This window comes from Canis lupus, chromosome 26 (genome assembly GCF_048164855.1).
Source record: "Canis lupus baileyi chromosome 26, mCanLup2.hap1, whole genome shotgun sequence".
Taxonomy (NCBI): Eukaryota; Metazoa; Chordata; class Mammalia; order Carnivora; family Canidae; genus Canis; species Canis lupus.
This window is the reverse complement of record NC_132863.1, coordinates 6,751,909-6,777,236: the sequence shown is the minus strand read 5'-3', so window position 1 is coordinate 6,777,236 and position 25,328 is coordinate 6,751,909. Positions and strand designations below refer to the sequence as shown.

At 43.5% G+C, this 25,328-nt stretch overlaps 1 protein-coding gene across 5 annotated transcripts in view; it reads left to right on the top strand.

Moving 5' to 3' along the window:
- Positions 1-25,328, top strand: part of DTD1 (D-aminoacyl-tRNA deacylase 1) — a 184,263-nt gene that overhangs the window by 21,095 nt on the left and 137,840 nt on the right. For 3 of the 5 annotated variants that reach the window (XM_072799872.1, XM_072799871.1, XM_072799875.1), the window contains exon 4: positions 6,644-6,750. In XM_072799872.1, coding sequence (XP_072655973.1) covers positions 6,644-6,750 — 107 coding nt within the window. Of the gene's footprint in view, positions 1-6,643; positions 6,751-10,864; positions 10,933-25,328 lie in introns of all 5 variants that reach the window. The other 2 variants (XM_072799870.1, XM_072799873.1) reach the window with 1 other exon arrangement.

Below are 25,328 nucleotides of genomic sequence, written 5' to 3'. Positions count from 1 at the left end.
ATTAAAGATTTTGCTATGCTTTCGTATTGTGTAAGATGAGTCTCATCCATATTGCTCTTTGGAGTTTTCCTGCCTATTCTTGTTTTTCTCTATGAATTTTTAAATCAGCTTGTCTAGTTCCAGAAAATCATCTGTGTTATTTTTGTTTGGATAATACTAGATTTATAAATTCATGAATCCTGTGGTCCATGATGATAATCACCATCTAGCATAGTCCCTTATCTCCTTTGATTGTTTTTTGGCCATGGGGTCTCCTGGCTCAGGGGAGGGTCAGAGTTCACAGGTTGGAGTCTACCTTTTTTTTTTTTTTTAATTTTTTATTTATTTATGATAGTCACAGAGAGAGAGAGAGAGAGAGAGGGGCAGAGACACAGGCAGAGGGAGAAGCAGGCTCCATGCAGGGAGCCCGACGTGGGATTCGATCCCGGGTCTCCAGGATCGCACCCTGGGCCAAAGGCAGGCACTAAACTGCTGCGCCACCCAGGGATCCCAGGTTGGAGTCTACCTTTGAACCTCTCTGAGGCTACTCTTGCTGTGTGTCTTTCGGTCCTAGAGGCTTTGAACTGGGTTAAAACCCTGCTGTGAAGCCACTCTAAGGCCATTCTCTTTCCAAAGTGAAAACTTATTCCCTAACCCATGTCCCAACCATCTCTAGCCACATCACCCAACCTAGCACACCACACCAGAGGTTCTACAGTGAGGCTTAGTGATGATATTAATACACTCCATTAATATATGGGATCACAATAAAATGTCAACAACACAGAGATGCACTGAATTTGAATGTAAACTAGAGAAAAATTATAGGTTAAGTTTAAATTCTGTATCATATTCAAGTATAAAGGAATTAAAGTCTAAAATCAAATCCCATGGTCTGATGAGCTCAGAAGTCGCCCTCCTGGTTTCTTACTTTGCTGCTTTTGATGGAAGGGTGTCCTTGCCCAGTGCTGTCCAGGCTCTTTTAGTATGTCTGTACAAGTCCTGCACAAGACCCCGTGTAGGTCTGGTGGGGCCTCAGACACTGCATTGTCCCCACACAGGCTCACTGGTGCCTCAGCAAGGAGGCAGAATGACACCTGGGACCACAGCAGAGCCCAGAGATGTCCAAGCAAAGCTGATGGTCAGAATAAACCTTGCCTTGAGTCTCCCTGTCATGCGAGGAGGGCTGTACCAGTTGCCTTGTATCGACTTTAGCTCAGATGGGAATTTAACTTCCCAGTGAGAGGTTAATATTGGGCTGTTTCCCCTGGCAGCTCCTGTTGCCAGCTCTTTTGTTTGGAATTGGGGTGGCCCCCTTTGATGGCAGGTGCCCTGACCTGGGAGTAGGCACTTTCCATCCCGAGCCACAGGGCCTGTTCGCTAATTCCTCTGGCCATGGAGTCCCAGGCCTGAGACATCTGCCCAGAGGAGGTGTTTCTCCTGAGTGGATTGAACCATGGCAGAGATAAGCAGAGACCACTGATAAGACTGGGCTTGAGCCTGGGGAGAAGCCACAAGATTCCAGGGATTGCCTTTCTAGTTCTCTCCATGGCCCTGGATGTGGAATGGAGTCTGACATTCTAATGCTGCTGACCTAGGCCTGGCTCTCACTCTCTCAGAAACTCAGCTGATAGGGCCTGTGTGCTTTTTCTGACAAGTGAATACTTTCCCCAGCCAAATCATTTAGGAAATGCCATTGCTGGAGCTGCTGGTCTTTGCTGGTGGCTTCCAGAGCTCTTGCCTCTGCTTTGTAGGCTCCCTGGAGCCATACCAGCCCACTGGGGAATCTGTGCCCTACTGGTGGTACCCCAAATCGGCTGAGCCCTCTGGGGAGATAGGGCCAGGAGCACTCTAGTACTAGAGAAGTGGTTCTATACTGGTGGACAGAGCTGTCATAGTGCCAGTGGCCCATCAGGATACATTCTCCTGGGCTCCAGGTATGATCGAAGCCTGTGGGTCTAGACCAGACTCCTTTAGCTGCAGTGGCCCTCGCTTTGCCACATGCTTATCTGACTTTAGCTCATATGGGAATTTAACTTCCCAGTGAGAGGTTAATTTTGGGCTGTTTCCCCTGGCAGCTCCTGTTGCCAGCTCTTTTGTTTGGAATTAGGGTGGCCCCCTTTGGTGGCAGGTGCCCTCACCCAGGTGAGGTGAGTAGGCACTTTCTATCCCGAGCCCCAGTTGAGTTCCCCAATTCTGTACATTTGCTTGATTTCTCATCTCAGCCTATGCACCTGGCATTAGGGCCTCCATCCATAACTGTCTTCCTGGCCTGTCCAGGCTCTGAACAGCTTTAAAGTACAATGAAGAGGAATCCTGGGTGTGAGGACCTTGCCTTAGTGACAGAGGAAGCTGCCTTTGGGGATGTGCTTAGGTGGGCTGGCCTGAGGCTCAGGACCAGTCCCCAGAGATAGGCCAAGTCCCAACCTGGTCATGGCCATGCAGTCGGCTGTGGAAAGGTGCATGGCTTGCTCCCAGTTAGGCCAGGAAACTGTCATGCATTTTGTTCTCCATTTTTCTTTATTTTTATTTTTTATTTTTTTTAATTTTTATTTATTTATGATAGAGAGAGAGAGAGAGAGAGAGAGAGGCAGAGACACAGGCAGAGGGAGAAGCAGGCTCCATGCACCGGGAGCCCGATGTGGGACTCGATCCTGGGTCTCCAGGATCACGCCCTGGGCCAAAGGCAGGTGCCAAACCGCTGTGCCACCCAGGGATCCCTCCATTTTTCTTTAATAGCGTGTTCTTTCCATGTGGTTTTCTTGTCCTGTTCCCCCCAACCCCCCCAGTTGCCCATATTCTCCCATAGACAGTGGGAGTGAGAGCAATAATGGGGACTCCGATTTCCTGCACACTGCTGGGTTGTGGGCCCAGTGCCATGCCTGTACTAACTAATGTGCATCCTTCTGTGGTGACTGCCCTGCTATCGTCCTTGAACACGGGGGGCTCGGAGAGGTGGGACTGGGCCTCTCAGGGATGGTGACCATCAGTCAAGCATTGTTCAAAGGAGTGGGATGTCAGCCTTCACAGGTTAATGGGGTGCACTGGTTTGGACCTGGTAGAGGCCTTGGACAGTGCCTACTAGAAACCAGGTCACAGCAGGTTTGGGGCTCTGGCTGGGAGTTTTCCAGCTGGAAACATGTGGCACAAATGTGCCTGACACATGCTTCTCTTCCAGCTCTAGACAGAACCATGGGACTGATATTTAAGGACGACTTGATTATATCATCACTGGAGCCCAGCTGTGGTTCTACAGATATGTTTCTGTCTTTTAAGATTATTTTTTAAAATGTTTTTATTTCCTCTGGCCAGTATAATTTTTCATGGGGCTTTACTCTTTGATCCGAACTGGAAAAAATGTTCCCCATGTCTTTGGATTTATTGTCTGTACAAATGGAAATTCAGATAATAGTTTGTTCATAAGTGAGGAAAAACAGGAAAAGAAAATAAATTTCTCGCTACTTGGAGTGATAAACATGGTGAAGCATATGTTGTATATCCTGGCAACAGAAATTCAAGGTCGGAAATAATTCCTTTCCTCATGAGTCTGCCTTCAGCTTCTCTGAGGAGTGCAGCCGCTGAAATTTGCCACTAATTGTAGCCATAATTTTAGCATGCAATTAAACACATGATTTCCTTCCCAGCTGATGTCTTTTTAGCTAGTCTGACATGGATAAAACAAAAGCTCTGTAGATTTGAATGGCCACTTTAATTTGATAGAAGTTAAAGGAAAGTCACCATTGTTTGAGCATGCTTGGCTACGCACTTGGAACTAGGTTAATCTTGCCTGTAAAAATGGCGAACAGCATGGGTTCTTCTAATGTAGTTTCTAGAGCTGCTGTCTGAGCATTGAAGAGAAGCGGCCTAAGACCCTCCACAAGGTTAAGGAGGTTGGAGGGACTGATACCAGGGGGAGGAACCAGAGATGAAAATTGTGTGGTCGTGGTGGCAGAAGCCGTGGTTCATGGAGGTCACCTCATGCTGCAGTGGGTCTGGTGTCTGAGCAGAGCTGCTCTCCAGGGAGGGAACCAGAAAGGCCCCAGGCTGGCTTGCTCTGGGCTATTGTGTCCATTTGGTGCTTTTCTTTTCCTCAGCTTCTCTCAGAGAGTCATCTGCTCTGTAAAGGATGTTTTGTGTGAAATTAGGGCTCCTTGCCCAGGGGAGTTTGGGAACTACCAGGGTAAAGAAACTAAATAGGTTTCTCTACTAAAGGAGGTCTTGAGAGCCTGTTATATGCTGCTGTGCTTTGTGATTCTCTGAGGGAGAGTTCAAACAAATGTGGTTTTCCAGAAGTATGTGACTTTATTTTTCTTTATTCAAGGAATACCCTGCAGGGCACAGTGTGGGAAGCACGATTCTGGTTGTGTGGAGCCTCTCGAGCATGACCTCCTCTTTTTTTTTTTTTTTTTTAAGAATTTATTTATTTATGTGAGAGGGAGAAAGCACAAGCAGGAGGAGTAGCAGGCAGAGTCAGAGGGAGAAGCAGGTTCCCTGCTGAGCAGGGAGTCTGATGTAGTACTCGATTCCAGGATCCTAGGATCATGACCTGAGCTGAAGGCAGATGCTTAACCGACTGAGGCACCCAGGCACTCTGAACATGACTTTTTATAACAATAAAGACATATGCTGATCATGTGTGAGTTACTATCCTAAGCACTTGCATACACTGTCTTATGAAATTTTCCCTGTATTTTAAGGTCGTCTTGTTAGCACCCCTGTGGGAAGAAGCTGAGCCATTGTGAGGTTAAAAGAGTTGCCCAGAGCCTCAGAGCTCATGGGCCTGGGCCTGTCCTTCTCTTCCAGCCTGGGTCCTGGTTGTCTTTCAAGTCCTGGACCCTGTGTAGCCTCATCCACGAAGACTTTCTGATTCCCTCCCTATCTCCAGGGGGGAACTTGGGTCCTTCTCTGGTCTCCAGAACCAGAATTTCTCAAGGTCTCTGCCATACTGGGTTGTCACCCCGAGGTGCCCAATTATCCGCCATAGTAGACCACAGGGTTCATGAGCACTAGGCCTGTCTTTGCCTGTGAGCTGAGTCTTTGATCTCTAGCACCACGCCTGGCATGTAGTTGCTGTGAGTGACTTCCACATGTGGACTGGATCTCATATATTCTCTGTTCCTTTATGGTACAGGTGGCAGTAGAAGCGTTCCTGATGGTTCTCAGGTTCTGACGACTCCTACTATTTTTACTCTGGACACAGCTCTTTTCTTATTTTGGATTTAAATTGATACATTTAAATTAAATAAATTTAATTGCTGAACTGTCAAGACCAGTGTGTTCCCTTGAGTCAGCATCCCTATGTGTCATCAGCAGTGGTTAGGCCCAGGGTTTAACAGAGGTACTTGGACGGATGGAGTCAACATTCTGATACTCCACAGCGTCATCTCTCAAAGCATATTCTTGGCTTTCTTTATAAATGTAGTTCAGCATTTGGGGAATGATAGACACAAGTGAGTGGGTTTGGGTATTAAAACAGAAGGTTTTGAATAGGACAAAGAGAAGTGCTCTTTTCTGGGGGAGCCCATGGCCATTTTGAAATGAATCATAGGGAGCAGGATGGTTCCCACAGTGAGGGAGCAGGACCTCCCTCCCCACCTTATCATTTAACTTTTATATTTAATTAGTTTGAAAATTTTAATTATGAAACAAAGTAGATATTTAGTCATGTTTGCCTCTGGTCTGTCTCTCTCAAATCCCACCATCCCCTGCCTTCTCTTTGGTATGAATGTGGTTCTTGTCCTGTGTTTGGCCTTCATCGTTCCTGCTCATGTTTTTTTCATAAATAGATCCGTATATCTATATATCTATAGCTATAAATCATATAACTTGTTTGGGGTATTTAAAAATATCATATAAATAAATAAATGGTATTATGATACATCCTTGTTGCAAGTTACCTTTTTTTTTTTTTAAAGATTTATTTTAGAGAGACTGTGTGTGTGAATGGGGGTAGGAGCAGAGGGAGAGGGAGAGACTCTCCAGCAGACTTCCTTCCCCCTGAGGGCAGAGCCCAGCATATGGCTTAATCCCACAACCTGGAGATCATGACCTGAGCTGAAATCAAGAGCTGGACCCTTAACCATCTGAGCCACACAGGAGCCCCAGCAAGTTATTTTATAAAGATTTGAGATTTGCCCTGTTGAGGCATGTGGCTGCCACGTAGTATCCACTGAGGAATTAAAGCAGAGTTTATGCATTCATCCCCCCAGTGAGGGATGGATTGTATCCAGTTTTTCTGTTATAAACATTGACAGAATGAACACCCTTGAACATTCCTTTTGTGTAAAAGTTTTTGAGTAGATTCTCCAAGGTTGAATTCCAGAGTTGTAGGGTTTATTCAAGCGCCACGATGCCCTCCAAAGTGGTTAAACCAATTTGCCTTCTCCCCCATTTTATAGTCCTGTAAGCCCACATTTCCCCACCCTGGTGTTCTCAGATCTTTTCATTCTTGCCAAATCGCAGAGCTTACAGTGGCACCTCTGCTATTTAATTTTGCATTTCCCTCTCTACTTATGGGGTTGGCCACTTTCCCCCATGTTTACGGGCTAGTCCCGCTCCTCATGTTTCTGGTTACATTGATCTAGATGACTTTTTAGACAGAGTAACCTTGGTCTTAGACAGATGAGACCTCCATCTCTCATAATTGTATGCATTGCTCTTTCAGATGGCAAGTTTGGTACCTACATGCAAGTCCACATTCAGAATGATGGACCTGTGACCATAGAATTGGAGTCCCCGGCTCCTGGCGCTGCTACCTCTGACCCAAAGCAGGTAAGCCTGGACTTTCTTGGGGTCTGTCTTCTGGCTTTTGGCTTTGATTGAGTCCCTGGAGCAGTTATTAGTTTGAGGTGGAGATAAGACTACATTGTGGTAACTTAACATCTATTTTAATACATCCATTTCGAAGAATGCATCTGTTTACACTGCATCCCGTTGGTGCAGTGGTTGGCTGGGCAGCGCTTCTCCCTTGCCTCTTTCCCTGCTGCGAGGTGCCTTGGTGCACACACGCCGCTGGGTGGCAGCAGAGTAGCGGCACAACTCCACTGAGCCCTGGCCTGGCGTCTTTACCAGTTGAGAATGGTTACCTGGGGTGGGTTTTGTCCCAGGTGTGGGTACGTGTGCTACCTGAAGTTCTTTGTAAATCCTTATTTTTCTAAAGCACTGTCTGATCTGGATTTGCTGTAGACAGATCCTGGATCTCTCTAAGCTTTGAGGAAAATTTTAATTAAAAGAGAGAAAAGTATCTGTGATAGTCCTTGTAACTTGTATGGTTCTTATAGATGCTTAACACTTGAGGCATTATTAATGTGCCACTTAATAGCCTTCGAGACACATGGGAGCAAGCAGAGGAGTGAGAACCAAAGGGATATTTCTGTTCTTCCTTCTCCACCTCCTTCCCTCCATTCCTAGGATGCTGTGAAGTGGAATGATGCAGCAGGCAGGAGAAGTATTATATAAATACCAAGTCTGTATGACCTGTTCAAAGTCGTAATGTTTCTTTCATTGATATTTATTGAATAAAATACTCCTGAGATATTCTTTTCACGAGAGTAGAGTAAGAGGGACGCCTGAGTGGCTCAGCGGTTGAGCATCTGCCTTCGGCTTGGGACACGATCCTGGGATCCAGGATTGAGTCTCACGTAGGGCTCCCTGCATGGAGCCTGCTTCTCCCTCTGCCTGTGTCTCTGCCTCTCTCTCTCTCTCTCTCTCTCTCTCTCTGTCTCTCATGAATAAATAAATAAAATCTTAAAAAAAAAAACAAAAACAAAACCAAGAATAGAGTAGGAGAAGATAGCGGAGCCCATAGTCTGAATCTTTATGGATAATGCCTGATTATCTAAATAGTCCCCTGTCCAGCCACGGGGACCGAGGACTCTGGTTGCTTCATGCATCTGCTACTGGGGAACCTTTTGTAAAGACATCATTGTGACAGCCAGTGGGACAGAGTATTAAGGCTCTATCAGCCTTACAAACAGTTTCTGTGAATTATTTTGTGCCCGCTTGCTTATAAATTCTTATCTCCCTTTCATTCGGGGAATATAAAAAATAGTGAAAGGGAATAAAGATGAAAGGAGAGAAAATGAGTGGGAAATATCAGTGAGGGTGACAGAAACTGAGAGACTCCTAATTCTGGGAAACGAACAAGGGGTGGTGGGCAGGGGGATGGAGTGACTGGGTGACAGGCACTGAAGGGGGCACTTGATGGGATGAACACTGGGTATTATGCTATATGTTGGCAAATCGAACTCCAATAAAAAAATATACAAAAATAAATAAATTCTTATCTCCTATGTGAAGATCTGCCTCTGTGGCTGAAATTGGTCTAAGACTTGCCATCGGTATAACCTGATACCAGTCTATTTTTTTTCTTTTTTTTTTTTAATTTTTATTTATTTATGATAGTCACACACAGAGAGAGAGAGAGAGAGGCAGAGACACAGGCAGAGGGAGAAGCAGGCTCCATGCACCGGGAGCCTGACGTGGGACTCGATCCCGGGTCTCCAGGATCGTGCCCTGGGCCAAAGGCAGGCGCTAAACCGCTGCGCCACCCAGGGATCCCCACCTGATACCAGTCTAGAGGAGGATAGCCAACTCTCATCTACTTTGGGTCTTTACTGTTATCAACAAGAGGAACCTAACAGTTATGCAAAAACAGACTAGTTTAGAGGTTAGTTCAGAGCTTGCAGTTGATGGTTCTCTCCAATGCAGAAAGCTAAAACGAAACTCCTGCCATCCCACCTCTGGCACATTCCTTTTGTTTTCTTTTTCCCTAAATTCATGGGACTACCATTTACCTTTTCAGGCGGGCCCAAATCTGGCATCATCCTACTTTCATTCCTGCCTCTCCCAGTACAATTTCCTATATGCTGATACTGCTGTAAGGTGTGGTGGTTGTTTTTTTTAAATGTAGTAAGTAATTTAATCTTTATCATAGGGTGATGTGGGAATGGAGGTACCAAACTTAAGCAGTTACTTAAGGTCACAGAGTTGCCGAGAGAGGCAGAACCAAGATGCAAACCCAGTTTTCAAAATCAGGAGGCAAAAAATGATTGCCTAAAATCTGAGGTTGCTGATGTTGTGTGTGTTTTTTTAAAATATTTTATGTATTTGAGAGAGAGACAGAGAGAGAGACAGAGCATGAGCATGAGCAGGGGGAAACGTAGAGGGAGAGGGAGAAGCAGACTTCCCACTGCACAGGGAGTCTGACATGGGACTCCATCCCAGGACCCTGAGATCATGAGCTGAGCTGAAGGCAGACGCTTAATGAGCCACCCAGGCGCCCGTTGACATTGTTTTTGAAGAGAAATCTAATGGTCTCTGAATGTTTGCCACCTCCTAGCCTTTTTTGGAGAATGTCTGTGGTTCCTTTGCATTGGGGCCTGTGGTTTATTTTTATTTTTTAAGTTTTTATTCAATTTACTGAAACTACAAAAATAAGCAGCGTGGGTGATTTTTGTTTGTTTGTTTAACTGTTCCCCCTGCCATAGTTCCAAGTTATAATTTTTAAGGGGAACATAACCTTTCTTTCTTGTTGCTGAATCTTTGGATTGTTAGAGAAGCAGGGACATGTTTGACATAGTAGTAGTAGTGCTGGACTTCAAAGGTGATAATTGAAGTTCCTGGAGTTACTGATTACATTAAAGAAAATCATGATTGAAAAATCTATGTGGAAGTTTAAACTTTTTATTTTGAAATATTGGAGACTTGAAGAAAGAAAAGTTAGAGTCCACAGTTCCCTTGTATGCTTTACCCAGCTCCCACTAATTTACTGCCTTCACAATCCTAGTACACTGATAAAGCACCGAGATTAGTACTGATACAATGCTGTTAATTGATGGAGGGAATGTTGGGGTTTGGAGCCGATGGCCAAGAAAGAATTCTTGAGACAACTTTGGTGCAAAAAGGTGGTTTTATTAGAGCACCAAGACAAGACCCGTGGGCGGAAAGAGCTGCCCTGCAGTTGTGAGGAACAATTGATTATATACTTTCAAGCTGGGAGGGGGTTAGCGAGAGCTTGTCTCTAACGAATTTTGGAAGCAAGGCTTCCAGGACCCTGAAGGGGTTAGGAGCTATTGTTAGGAAAAGGTCATTACTAACTAGTAAAACCCTAGTCATGAGACCCTTTAGATGTTTATCAGTGGGCCATATGCTTGGAAGATGATTGCTAACATAGATCTTGGGGGTAGAGATAAAGGAAATTTCCAAAGGAATTTTTATATGTTAAGGAAGACTTACATGATCCTGGGGTATTGGGATGATGTTAAACTAAGATTGCCTGTTGCCCTTAGTAGAGTATTAACATTGAGGCAGCTGACTTCCTAAAGGAATGTCATTCTGCCTGTTTCAGGGACTTGTCAGGGGGCTGTAAATAGTAAGGAGATTTAATTTTGTTTTGCCTTTGTTTCTTGCATCATTAACTATACTACAAACTTTATTCAAATTTTACTATGCTTTTTTTCTAATGTCCTTTTTCTATTTCAGGGTAATCCCACATATAATAATTGTTATGTCTCTTTAATCTGTGACTGCTCCTCAGTCTTTCCTCATTTTTCATGACCTTGACAATTTTCACAAGTACTGGTATGCTCTTTTGTTGAAGATTCCTCAGTTTGGGCTCTCTGATTACATTGAGGTTATGCATTTGACAGGAATAGCAAATAGCACAAAAGTGAGGTGACTTTCTCAGTGTATCATAAGGAAGTACATGAGACTGATCTGTCTTATTATAGGTGATATTAACCTCAATCCCTTTGTAAAGGTGAAGTCGACCAAATTTCCATATATCCATATATTATTATGGATGTTGTTATATTATTATTAATAATTATATTATTATCCATAATATTAACCTTTCCCCCTCATCTCTCTTGTTTCCTCATAACAGATGCGTCTTTCTGCTTCACAAAGAAGCCATCAGATGGCATTGACCGTTCTCCACCTCCCTCTAACTATGTAGGTAGCAGAGCTGCCCTTCCTGTGCTGAGGCCAGTGTCTTCCCCGGGCCAAGACTGGCTCTATAATTTGTGGGGCTCAGTGCAAAATGAAAACAAGGGGCCCCTTTTTGGAAAAGCGTAATAAGGAATTTCAGGATGATAACACAGAACTTTAAGCCAATGGTGAGCCCTTCTATGTGCAAGGCCCCATGAGCCTGCATCTGGTGGAGCCAAACTAGCCTGGGCTGTGGTGCCCTCCCCCGCCTCTGCTTCTGCCTTCCTGCAGCCTCCATTAAACCCTTTGTCCTCTTGTCAAGTCAGTCTGTCTCTCTCAGTCATCTGTTTAATTCCCGTGGCTTTTAACTATTCCCCAGCATTTCCAGTTGAGAAACACCTCCATTTCCTCTTGCTGCCTGCTTGGTGTGCTGTAACCTGCAGAGGCGCCCGCTGCAGCCCCTGAGCTCCATGCTGCCTGATTTCAGGGCTGGCAGGCCCTGCTGATCTGCTGACTGAGCAGCATCTGCCGCTGCTGCCCGCCTGCCCCTGGATGGGGTCTGGAGTCTTGTTTTCTGGGACACCTTTCTCTCCTCATTTCCTTCTTGCCTCTGGCTCTTCTCTCTGGTTTGATTTGATTGCTGTTTTGTGGTTCTGATTTATTATTCTGCTTTAACTATATTTGGGAAAAAATTTTAGTCAAGTTTTTGTTTTCATTACAAATCTGTTTCTAACAAGTGATAGAATAATAATACAGTGTATCTTTAGGATCCTCAATCTATTTTTTAAAAGATTTTATTTATTCATGAGAGACACATAGAGAGAGGCAGAGACCTAGGCAGAGGGAGAAGCAGGCTCCCTGCGGGAAGCCGCATGTGGGCCTCAATCCCAGGACTCTGGGATCACGACCTGAGCCAAAGGCAGATGCTCAGCCACTGAGCCACCCAGGTGTCCCTAAGATCCTCAATCTTATTTCAATTAGTACCTCTTTTCTTTATAACATAAAGACATACGAGCATAATTTTTTTAAACATCTAATGAGACATGCTAACTTACCAGAGTAAGAAAGTCTTATTTTATTTTATTTTTAAAAATTTGTACTTTTAAGTAATCTCTATACCCAGTGTGGGGCTTGACCTCACAACCCTGAGATCAAGAGTTATATGCTCCACTGACTGAGCCAGCTAGGGGTCCCCAAAGAGTCTTTTATTTCAGTTATTTCTGAGTCTTTCTTTTAGGAGCTCTCTGTTCAAATCCATGATTTGCACTGTATGAGTTTAATTTTTTTACTAGTTAACTGGCACTGGAGTCTCAGACACTGCAACAGTGTACAGATCTGTGTCCTCTTGCTCTCCAGTAGGTGGCGACAAGTAGGCATGGAGGGCCCTGGCGATGGTGGGGGCCAGCCTTTGCCTGTGATCTGTCTCTGCCTTTCCATTCTCAGGAGGAAGGGGGTTCCTCTTTGGGCAAATAGCTAATTTGCTTGCTTTTGTATTGGTAGGAAGACAGCAGCCAAATTCTTCTCACTGATAGATAAGCAGGCCTTTCTGTCAATTGAGCTTTTAATTGTTTTCTTTTCTCAATATAACCCAACTAATAGTGAAAACTGCATACATTGTAGAGAAATGGTTATTTTGGCAAGTTTTAAAATACAGGTTCTTTAAACCATCTGAACAAATGTGCTGTGTGTGTGTGTGTGTATGTGTGTGTATTTATGCATCAAGTGTTTTTTTAGTACATGGTACTGTACCGGGCACCTGAGGAAGAGAAAGAAGTGCTATGACCCAGTCCTTGCTTCCAGGGGTAGATCTGAGGCAGCATAAACCTGGAATGTTAGTAGCAGTGAGACAGGTAAAGAGTAGTATCCGACTGCTTAGGACGTGTCACAAGACCATGGCGTCCTGTTCCTCCTTAAGACCCTTCAGTGCCTTCCAGATGCACTTAGATTATAGTCTAAGTTCCCTTTTGTCATGCCTAAATGCCTGATGCCCAGGCTTCTGTGGCTCTGTCTGCCCTGCTCCTCAGTCCTTTGTTCCTCGGTCCCTAGACTTTACCTGCTCTCACTTCCTCTCTATTCTGAGAACAGACTGAGCTCTTTCCTACCTTTGGCTCTTGTCTCAGTGTCTTTGTTTCCTACCCAGAAGGGATCCTCTTACCACTGTCAGTCCTGAGTAAGCCCCTTTCAGCTACTCTGCCCCCCTACTCTGATGATGAATTTCATAGCACTTGGCCGTCAATTATTATCTGCTTATTTCCTTGTTCTTCATCTGTTCTCCCCACTCCTAAAACTCAAGCTACCTTAGTCTTATTCACTGCCCTGTCCCAGGAGGGAGGCTGGGGTGTGTAGTTTGTTTTGGACTCGTGTGTCATGGGCTGGTGAGCTGTGCTGTCTGTGAATGTCCTGGGTTCCAAGAAGGCTGATGCCCCCGCTGATGTGGTCAAGCCTCCCAGGGGATTGGAGGTTTTCACTGACCTTTAAGGATGCGTAGGGAAGGAGGCATTCTCGATTGTTGTTTCCAAACTTGCACTGCAGTTAGGGGTACATTCTTATTTTTACAAATCCCAGGGTTCTGCTTATGGGTCATGCCCCTATTTACTGCTAGTGAAGTCTGGGCTGGTAAAGGTGACTAGTGCTTTGCCTATCTTTAGCAGATCTCTGCTGGTTTTTGGAACTGGCCCTGCAGCCTCTGCATGCTTTCCTGTGGCTGCATCAGAAGCATGCCCCATGCATTTATAGGCTGCCATGTGGGTCCCATGATGTGTTCTGACATTGAGAGTCGGAACAAGAGCATGATGTGCTTGCTCTGAAAGATGTATTTCCAAAGGGAACAGGGCATGGAAGCAGTACCAGCACTACCAGACAGAAACTATCTTTCCCCTGTTGCATTCTTGCGAAGGAACACGATTCTGGGAAGAACATGCTGATGATTACCTAGACAAGATTTCTAGTGCATGAGTTCATTTGTGGGTGGCTAGATATTGGGAGATTTCAATACCCTACTTAGCCATTCCTGATGATAGGAATTTGTTCCTGCTCTTGTTTTAATTTAAATATCCTTCCCCTTAAGTAGGGGGTGTTAGCCAGGGGCTCACATAGAGAGTTGCATGTGTGTGTGAGGAGGTGGGGAGGTGCATTTTGTAATGAGGGGCTCTTCCCTCAGGACTGGAGCCCATGTAGTTTATAGTGTTGCCGTTAATTATTTATATTCTCATTTATTTAGTGTGATTGAAACTCTCAGTTAATGGAAAGGCTAGAAGGAGCTGAAAAAATGAGCTTTCAAATACACATCTTTGAATTAGCCCCCGTGTTTATTGACACATCGCTGGGGTAAGTTGACCAGTGAAAAATGGTGCCAGAGCTTTTAATTTTATGCTTATCTGAGTATTACCATCACTTCACCTATAACTTTCTTCCCAGACTTGTCTTACTGGCAAGGATCCATTCTGGTGCCTGGAAACCTTAGAATGCCTGGATTGAGACATTTATGGCTTCTGCAGGATCAGAAAGAAATACATAGGGTAGACAGGTGGGTGGGGAAAAGAGCTCCGTTTGGTTTTATTTATTTGTACTTCCAGAGACAGGGTAGCCTTTTTAGTAATACATGTTCTGGAATCCAGAAGGTGAAACAGAGGACAGACGAAGGATACAGGTGGCACCCTGTCACGGGTGCACAGAGGTGGGCTCTTCATTCCTGCATGTTCCAGTTTGAGGTTCAACTCTGATGAAAATTATTCTCATTATAAGGAGGAATTATGTTGATTCCCATAAGTTTGCATTTTTTTCATAGAAGTACATTTATGTACAGTAGGTCTTTCCTTTTCTATTTTTTTTTTTAAGGCTTGAACTTAGGTGCGAGTTCCCTATCTCTGTTGGTTTCATCTCGGTTTTTGCATGACCTAAGCCAGGCTCGCGTTGTTGACTTGCCACAAGAATGTGACTCCAAGTCTGGTTGCCAAAATAGTACCCTAGTCCTATCCTTTATTCCAGGCATTAGTTCGTTTTGTCATGTTGATTTATCAAACAAATGTTGAGAGTCCTATTTTATTTATACTGAAGTGTTACTAAAACAGAAGCAGAAGCATACCAAGAGCATCTTCATTAGAGGTTTTGTTGTTGCTGTTGTTCATTGTTGTCATGGTATCGTGGTGGGAGTGCTGATGATCCTGAGTCCTGGTGATCCTGAGTCCTGGGACTTTGCCTCCCACATGGGGAAGGCTTCCCAAAAGGACAGGGCTGGTACTTGGCCGGATCTCTTCGGCTGCAGAAATCACCTTTGTTTTTCTTTCAGTGTGAGCACCCACTTTCCTGAGTGAGGAAAGCAGCACAGCCCCCACACTCAGCTGCTTTCTCTCTCACTCTCTGTGTGACTATCATAAATAAATAAAATTTAAAAAAACAAAACAAAACATTTTATTTCTTTATTCATGAGAGACAGAGAGAGAGAGAGAGAGAGAGAGAGAGAGAGAGAGGCAGAGACATAGGCAGAGGGAGAAGCAGGCTCCATGCAGGAAGCCTGACGTGGGCCTCGATCCCAGGTCTCCAGGGATCACACCCTGGGCTGAAAGTGGTGCTAAACTGCTGAGCCACCAGGGCTGCCCTACTTTAATCTTTTAAAAAATATTATATTTATTTATTCATGAGAGACAGAGAGAAAGAGATGCGGGACTTGATCCCAGACACTGGGATCATGTCCTGAGCTGAAGGTAGACGCTCAACTGCTGAGCCACCCAGGTTTCCCGTTATTTTAATCTTCTAATCTTATTGGTGGTTGTGTTAAAAACACGAATTCCCAGGGGTGCCTGGGTTCCATTTTAACACCCTGAGATCATGACCTGAGCTAAAATCAAGAGTTGGACACTTAACCGACTGAGCCACCCAGGCGCCCTTAAGCTTCTTTTTTTTTTTTTTTTTTATTCCCAGGGGACGGAGGTGAAGTTTATCCTTCCATGGATTTATACTTTGAGCATAGCAATATTTTATACAGACTCAAGATTTTAACTGGGACTGGTAGTTGTGTTCCTTCAAGGGCTGTATGAGATCACAGGCTTTAAGCTGCAGAGGGTGCATATGAAAATGCAGAATCTTCTCACTTTTCCCCCCACCCCTGATTTTCTCAACCAGATTACCTGGCATGTCGAGGAAAGGCAGAAGAGTAGCAGATTTACGTGTTTAACTAGTTCTTTATGTGTTCTTTGTACACCGACATTTGAGAACTACTGGACCAGAGAAAATTGAACATTGCCATTTTTAAAAAAAGGTTTTATTTATTTATTCATGAGAGACACACAATGGCAGAGACATAGGCAGAGGGAGAAGCAGGCTGCCTGTGGGGAGCCCGATGTGGAACTTGATCTCAGGACCCCAGGATCATGACCTGAGCCAAAGGCAGATGCTCAACCGCTGAGCCACCCAAGCATTCCAAATACTGACATTTTTATCTGCTCTAGGCATTGGTTTCTCTAGACCACCCTGCTCCCACTCCCCACCCTCCCAGCTGTGATGTCTATGAATACTTTACAACCTGTGTTACTGCAGCTGCCAGTAAGCATGATGGCTGGGCTTGATTATTTAGGTCACATATGAAGCTGTCCTTATTCATCAGTACCCCCTCAGCTCCTCACCCCTCACCCCCATACACACTGAAGTGATGAAAATATTCCCAGAGCATGGTGCCTTCCTGACACAATTGCAGATGTGTCAGGGAAAAGCCGATAGCACAACAGCTCAACATACTAGTGACTGAGGATGGACCCCTCTGCAGAGCAACATTGAGGCATAGGCAATTAGAATAGTTGGTTTCCTTTTTTTATTTTTTTAAAGACTTTATTTATTTGAGAGAGAAAGAGAGCGAGAGAGCTTATGTGAGTGGGGAGAGGGGCAGAGGGAGAGAGAGAATCTCCAGCAGACTCTGCATCGAGTACAGAGCCTGACATGGGGCTCAATCTCAGGACCCTGAGATCATGACTTGAGCTGAAATCAAAAGCCAGATGCTCAACCAACTGAGCCACTCAGGTGTGTTGGAATAGCTTGTTTCTTTTTTTTTTTTTTTAAATTTTTTTTAATTTTTATTTATGATAGTCATAGAGAGAGAGAGAGAATGAGACAGAGACACAGGCAGAGGGAGAAGCAGGCTCCATGCACCGGGAGCCCGATGTGGGATTCGATCCCGGGTCTCCAGGATCGCGCCCTGGGCCAAAGGCAGGCGCCAAACCGCTGCGCCACCCAGGGATCCCTTGTTTCTTAAGAGAGATGAACTCAATGTGTGGATTGCCCGGTGGCTAGGGGAGATTGCAGTGGCATACTATCTTGAGATTTTTGGTTTGAAAAGCAATGCATAGTTCTCTTGTTTTTTTGGGGTACCAGACCAGACATGCTTTATTCATTGGTCGATTTATTTTTGGGACTTGAATAAAAACCCAGGGTGATCATCACCCAGCCTTGGCTAGGAGAATTGCAATATAACGGGATGCATGAATGTTGAGGCTTTGTGGGAAGTTGGCTAATCATTTACTTTTAAAACACAGGGGACGTTGTATTTTATGGTGTATTAGTTATTAAGTTCATGGTAAAAGCTTTTCACATTAAATTGTAGGACTAGTTTCCTGCGGATTGTTTACTGGTTTTTGATTGTTATTTTTTTCTCCTTGTCTTCCTCGTCATCCAGTTGAAAAGAACTTGTTCCCTGTCTCCACCTGGTGCTGTGCCCCCCAGACCCCCATCTTTTAAGGTCCATTTCACATAGTATTTCATTTATGATACTTACCTCAGGGCTCACCCAGGCGGGCTCTTCCTGCCTTTGAATCCTTTATTGCATGGTGTGGCACTGGTTGTGTAGTGGTTGATGCTTTTATTAATGGCCCATCCTTATTTTTTGTTAGTTTGTTTGCTTGTTCATTTACCCACCTCTGCATCCACCATGTTTTCATCCATCCATCTACCTATCCGACCACTCACCTACCCACCACCCTTCTATCTGTGTGTGTAACAGATGCTGATCAGGTGCCTGCTCTGTGCTGGCCTTTCGTGTAAGTACAGCACTGAGCCAACAGCGCGCCCTTATGGAGCTTGCACTGTAGTGCGACACATTCAAAGACAAGCATAATTTAGTCTTGTTTATATAAAGAAATAAAAAACAGGGTGAGGTATAGAGAATACTGGTGGAGTCGGGATTACCTTATGAGGGCTGGGGAAGGAGGTAGAGCTGAGAGGGAGCTGAGGTGAAGCTTGGAGGGAGAATGTGTTTGATGGAAGGATCAGCAAGTGCAGAGCCCTGGAGCGATCAGTGGAAGAAAAGCTAGTGTGGCCAGAGCTTGGAGAGGGTATCAGGGAGAGGGTAGGACAATGAGGGCAGAACTGTGGCCCAGGCCTAATGGTCGAGGCCTAGTGGCCAGGGTAGCAAGCCGGATGGTTGTTGTGTGTGTCTGCAGAAGTGGCTGAGCTGGACTATAGGCTGTAATGTAGGCTGCGGAAGGAGCGACAGGGAGAACAGTTAGGAGCTCTTGAAACAGGTCGATGAGAGACATGGAGAGAATCCGGATGTACTTTGGAGGCTCTTAACTGCTCTGCTGTTCTGCCTCCCACAGTAAGGCTTTTCTATAAATGATTGACGTTTGAATTCTTTTATACCAGGATTTGAACGATGAGAAAGTTCACTACTAGAAAGACCCCATTCCTGCCTCCAGTGCAGGATGGTGAGGGGATTCCATGGCATGAGTTTCTTTGAGTTTCTAGGATGAGATCAGACATTTCGACGTGATGCTCACCCCTGGTTCTATGTGATCCTTGGTCACAGTGTGGACATAAAGTCAGAACCTCTGTTTGATAATGTCAAACAACAAAAAATCAAGTTTCAGGGATTTACGTGCCCCTCTTCAAGTCAGCATGAAGCCACATGTTTCACTATCAGCCAGCTTTCCCCCAAATGCAAAAAACTTTAATTATTAAAAGAAATTGTAAAAAGCCCAAGAAACCTTTATGTTGAATTTGATTTATATATACCATTTTAACTTGTATCATTAAGGCAGTTTCTAAATCTAAGTGTTCAGAACTTGTCAGAGGGAAAAAAGGATTTATTTTTGGAAAAGTATGTTTCCTGGTGTTCATTGATTTTGGAAATTATGGGAAGTAATTGTCTAAAGGGTGGCCATGGCTCCAGAGGCGGAGTGGAAATCCAGGGCTGGAAGAGGCCGTTGTGCTTGACTGATGCCCGTGGACCGCTCGCTGGGATCAGGTCAAGAGTTTCATAATCATCACTTTCTACCTGCTTTGTGCCACCATCTTAGTTATTTTTGTCAATACAAAACAAAAAAGAATAGCCCTTTTATGAAGATTCTTCACATTAAATGTATTCCTTTGACTGCTCTTCATAGAAAATGTGAAGTCAATTTCTTTTTCTATTTTTAAGCATGAAAGTGGAGCCCGGAAGCCTCAATTTCTGTGTAATGGAAAGATCTAAGTTTGTGGCCTTGTTTCCATACTCTACTCCTCCTGCTCAGGCAGGAGCACGATGCCCACAGAACACCCCCAAGCAGTGGCTCTGTTCAGGAATCACAGTGTGGTTCGACTGCAGGGAGGGCAAAGGCTGTTATTAGCTGTTGGTGGTGTCATTGTTGGGTCATGAAACCTTCAGGGGATAAGTACAAGTCCTATAAAATTTCATTTCAAAATCTAGACTAGATCTGGCCTAATGCTCTGTGGATTCCTTTTTTTTCCCCCCCTTTTTCCCTTTTCATTGCTGTCCCTGTGCCCCCTTCATTTTCTCCTGGGAAGAAGCTCCTATTATTGTTTTTTAAATTTCGTGCAAGCAGTGTATCAACTGGAAAAGATCAGTTTAGAAATGTTATTTTTTCATTAGTGAGATTTTATAGTATTCCTGGGTAGAAAGGTATTTTTATAGAAGCAGTTCTTTTCCTGCCTTTTATTTTTCTCGTGTGCCCATAATATACCATTTGTATATCAAATTTTGTTCCATATAATATGTAAAATCAGTATCCTTTTAAAAATTTGAGATACACTAAAGAGGATTTTGGCTATAATTTCTCATTTCCAGAGGTAACACAATTAATAAGTTCTATGCCTTTTCTTCAAAACTTAATAAAAATTTTGTTTACCCACATTTATCATATAGTCATAGAAAATACCTGGTATCTCTGGGAGTGTGCATATTATAAAATTGTGGTAAAATATAAAACATACCATTTTAACCATTTTACCATTTTCGAATTTTCAACTCAGTGGCATTAAGGACATTCATGTTGGTTGTGCAGCCATCACCACCACCATCCATCTCCAGAACCTTTCATCTTCCTAAACTGGTGCTCTACCCATTAAACTCAAATTCCCCATTCCCCTCCATACCCCCCAGCCCTGGTAACCAATGTTCTACTTTCTGTCTCTGAATTTATTATTTAAGTCACTCACATGAATAGAATCAAACGGTTATTTGTCCTTTTGTGTCTGGCTTATTACTTATCTTGATGTCTTTGGAGCTCATCCGTGTTGTAGCATGTCAAATTTCATTCTTTTTAAAAGCTGAATAACATGCCATTGTAGGTATATGCCATATTTTGTTTAGCTGTTTGTCAGTTGATAGACATTTGGGTTTTTGCTGCTTTTTGGGTCTGGAGAGTAATGCTGTGAACACAGGTGTACAGATATCTGTTCGAGTTCCTGCTTTCAGTTCTCTTGAGTGTATACATAGAAGTGGAATTGCTGGATCATATTCATAATTCTTTGTTTAATATTTTGAGGAAGTGCCCTATCATCTTCCTCAGTGGCAGCACCATTTTATGATTCCACTTGCAATGCGCAAGGTTACAACTTCTTCATATCCTTGCCATCACTTATTATTATCATTATTATTATTATTTTGATAATAGTCATCCCAATGGGTGTGAGGTGGGATCTTGCTTTGATTTGCAACCCTTTTGCTTTGTGATGATGAGCATCTGTTCATGTACTGATTGGCCATTTGTATGTCTTCTTTGAGGAAATACCTATTCAAGTGCTTCGTTCCTTTTTTGAATCATTTTGTTGTTGAGTTGTAGGAGTTCTTTATCTGTTATGGATATTTTTTTTTAAATTTTTTTTATTATTTATTTATGATAGTTACAGAGAGAGAGAGAGAGAGAGAGGCAGAGACAGGGAGAAGCAGGCTCCATGCACCGGGAGCCCAATGTGGGATTCGATTCCGGGTCTCCAGGATTGCGCCCTGGGCCAAAGGCAGGTGCCGAACCACTGCGCCACCCAGGGATCCCTATCTGTTATGGATATTAATCCTTTATCAGATACATATTTGCAAATATTTTCTCCCATTCTGTAGATTGCCTTTTCACTCTGTTGATGGTGACCTTTAATGTATAAAAGTTTTACTTTGTTTGTTTGTTTGTTTTGTTTTTAAGTAGGCTCCATGCCTAGCCTGGTGCCCAGTGCAGGGCTTGGGCTCACAACCCTGAGATCAAATCCTGAGCTGAGATCTAGAGGCAGACACTTAACTGACTGAGCCACCAAGGTGCCCCTAAAAGTCTTACATTTTGATGAATTCTATTTTCTCTGTTTTGTCTTTTGTTGCCTGTCCTGTTGATGTCATGTCCAATACATGATCCCTGGGTGGCGCAGCGGTTTGGCGCCTGCCTTTGGCCCAGGGCGCGATCCTGGAGACCCGGGATCGAATCCCACGTCGGGCTCCCGGTGCATGGAGCCTGCTTCTCCCTCTGCCTATGTCTCTACCTCTCTCTCTCTCTCTGTGACTATCATAAATTAAAAAAAAAAAAAAAAAAAAAAAAAAAAAAAGACGGTTGTGAAGGCCTTCCCTTATGTTTTCTTTTAAGAATTTTATAATTTTAGCTGTTAATGTTTATTTTGACTGAATTTTTATGTATGATGTGAAGTAACTGTCATAAGGTTTTACTTTTATTTTTTTTATTTTTATTTTTTAATTTTTATTTATTTATGATAGTCACACACACACAGAGAGAGAGGCAGAGACACAGGCAGAGGGAGAAGCAGGCTCCATGCACCGGGAGCCTGACGTGGGATTCGATCCCGGGTCTCCAGGATCACACCCTGGGCCAAAGGCAGGCGCTTAACTGCTGCGCCACCCAGGGATCCCAGGTTTTACTTTTAGATAAATTGGAAGAATGGACATTTTTCCTAAAGCATTTGGGAGTAAGTTGCTGACCTGATGTCCTATCACCCCTGAAAACATGAGTGTGTATTTCTTGCAAACAGAGACATCTCTTAGAAAACTGCAAAACATCCATAAAAGCAGAAAATCACCTCTGCCATTTCAGTACCATCCAATCCTCAGACTATTTACCTTTGAGCAGTTATCCCAATAACTGGTCTTTTATAGTAGTTCAGAACCACGTGTTGCATTTAATTGTCATATGTCTTTAATTTCCTTCATTCTAGAATGGTTGCTCAGGTTTTCCTGACCTTGGCTCTTTGGAAGAGTATAGGATAGTTATTTTGAGAAATGTCCCTCAGTTTGGTTTCTTTAGGACTAGATTCAGCACGTGTGTATGTGTGTGTGTATACATGTATGTGTGTATGTGCATACGTGTTTGCACATATCCTTGATCTAAATGGTACTGTAGTGCATATACTGTTATATCTGCAACTAGTTCATTCATTTTAACTGCAAGATAGGATTCTGTCATATGAATATACTGTATTTTGTTCAGCTGTTCTCCTTTTAATGACTTACGGGGTTATTGGCAATTTTTTGCTCTAACGGTGATGCAAAAGTCATCCTTGTTTAACATTTTTTTTTTTTTTAACATTTCTCTTTTTGGATGTAGATTTTCTAAGCAATAGATTTTTTTTATAAATTTATTTTTTATTGGTGTTCAATTTGCCAACATATAGAATAACACCCAGTGCTCATCCCATCAAGTGCCCCCATCAGTGCCCATCACCCAGTCACTCCCACCCCCCGCCCACCTCCCCTTTTACCACACCTAGTTCGTTTCCCAGAGTTAGGAGTCTCTCATGTTCTGTCTCCCTTTCTGATATTTCCCACTATTTTTTCTCCTCTCCACTTTATTCTCTGTCACTATTTTTTATATTCCCCAAATGAATGAGACCATTCAATGTTTGTCCTTCTCCGATGGACTTATTTCACTCCGCATAATACCCTCCAGTTCCATCCACGTTGAAGCAAATGGTGGGTATTTGTCGTTTCTAATGGCTGAGTAATATTCCATTGTATACATAGACCACATCTTCTTTATCCATTCATCTTTCGATGGACATCGAGGCTCCTTCCACAGTTTGGCTATTGTGGACATTGCTGCTATAAACATTGGGGTGCAGGTGTCCCAGCGTTTCATTGCATCTGTATCTTTGGTGTAAATCCCCAGCAGGGCAATTGCTGGGTTGTAGGGCAGATCTTTTTTTTTTTAATAATAAATTTATTTTTTATTGGTGTTCAATTTGCCAACATACAGAATAACACCCAGTGCTCGTCCTGTCAAGTGCCCCCATCAGTGCCCATCACCCATTCACCCCTACCCCCCGCCCTCCTCCCCTTCCACCACCCCTAGTTCGTTTCCCAGAGTTAGGAGTCTTCCATGTTCTGTCTCCCTTTCTGATATTTCCTACCCATTTCTTCTCCCTTCCCTTCTATTCCCTTTCACTATTATTTATATTCCCCAAATGAATGAGACCATATAATGTTTGTCCTTCTCCGATTGACTTATTTCACTCAGCATAATACCCTCCAGTTCCATCCACGTTGAAGCAAATGGTGGATATTTGTCATTTCTAATGGCTAGGTAATATTCCATTGTATACATAAACCACATCTTCTTTATCCATTCATCTTTTGATGGACACCGAGGCTCCTTCCACAGTTTGGCTATTGTGGACATTGCTGCTATAAACATCGGGGTGCAGGTTCCCGGCGTTTCATTGCATCTGTATCTTTGGGGTAAATCCCCAACAGTGCAATTGCTGGGTCGTAGGGCAGGTCTATTTTTAACTGTTTGAGGAACCTCCACACAGTTTTCCAGAGTGGCTGCGCCAGTTCACATTCCCACCAACAGTGCAGGAGGGTTCCCCTTTCTCTGCATCCTCTCCAACATTTGTTGTTTCCTGCCTTGTTAATGTTCCCCATTCTCACTGGTGTGAGGTGGTATCTCATTGTGGTTCTGATTTGTATTTCCCTGATGGCAAGTGATGCGGAGCATTTCCTTTCCTCATGTGCTTGTTGGCCATGTCTATGTCTTCCTCTGTGAGATTTCTGTTCATGTCTTTTGCCCATTTCATGATTGGATTGTTTGTTTCTTTGGTGTTGAGTTCAATAAGTTCTTTATAGATCTTGGAAACTAGCCCTTTATCTGATACATCATTTGCAAAGATCTTCTCCCATTCTGTAGGTTGTCTTTTAGTTTTGTTGACTGTATCCTTTGCTGTGCAAAAGCTTCTTATCTTGATGAAGTCCCAATAGTTCATTTTTGCTTTTGTTTCTTTTGCCTTCGTGGATGTATCTTGCAAGAAGTTGCTGTGGCCGAGTTCAAAAAGGGTGTTGCCTGTGTTCTCCTCTAGGATTTTGGTGGAATCTTGTCTCACATTTAGATCTTTCATCCATTTTGAATTTATCTTTGTGTATGTTGCAAGAGAGTGGTCTAGTTTCATTCTTCTGCATGTGGATGTCCAATTTTCCCAGCACCATCTATTGAATAGACTGTCTTTCTTCCAGTGGATAGTCTTTCCTCCTTTGTCGAATATTAGTTGGCCATAGAGTTGAGGGTCCACTTCTGGGTTCTCTATTCTGTTCCATTGATCTATGTGTCTGTTTTTGTGCCAGTACCACACTGTCTTGATGACCACAGCTTTGTAGTACAACCTGAAATCTGGCATTGTGATGCCCCCAGCTCTGGTTTTCTTTTTTAGTATTCCCCTGGCTATTCGGAGTCTTTTCTGATTCCACACAAATCCTAAGATGATTTGTTCCAACTCTGAAGAAAGTCCATGGTATTTTGATAGGGATTGCTTTAAACGTGTAAATTGCCCTGGGTAACATTGACATTTTCACAATATTCTTCTAATCCATGAGCATGGACTGTTTTTCTATCTCTTTGTGTCTTCCTCAATTTCTTTCAGAAGTGTTCTATATTCTATAGTTTTTAGGGTATAGATCCTTTACCTCTTAGGTTAGGTTTATTCCTAGGTATCTTATGCTTTTGGGTGCAATTGTAAATGGGATTGACTCCTTAATTTCTCTTTTTTCAGTCTCATTGTTAGTGTATAGAAATGCCACTGACTTCTGGGCATTGATTTTGTTTCCTGCCACACTGCCAAATTGCTGTATGAGTTCTAGCAATCTTGGGGTGGAGTCTTTTGGGTTTTCTATGTAGAGTATCATGTCATCTGTGAAGAGGGAGAGTTTGACTTCTTCTTTTAAGCAATGGATTTTT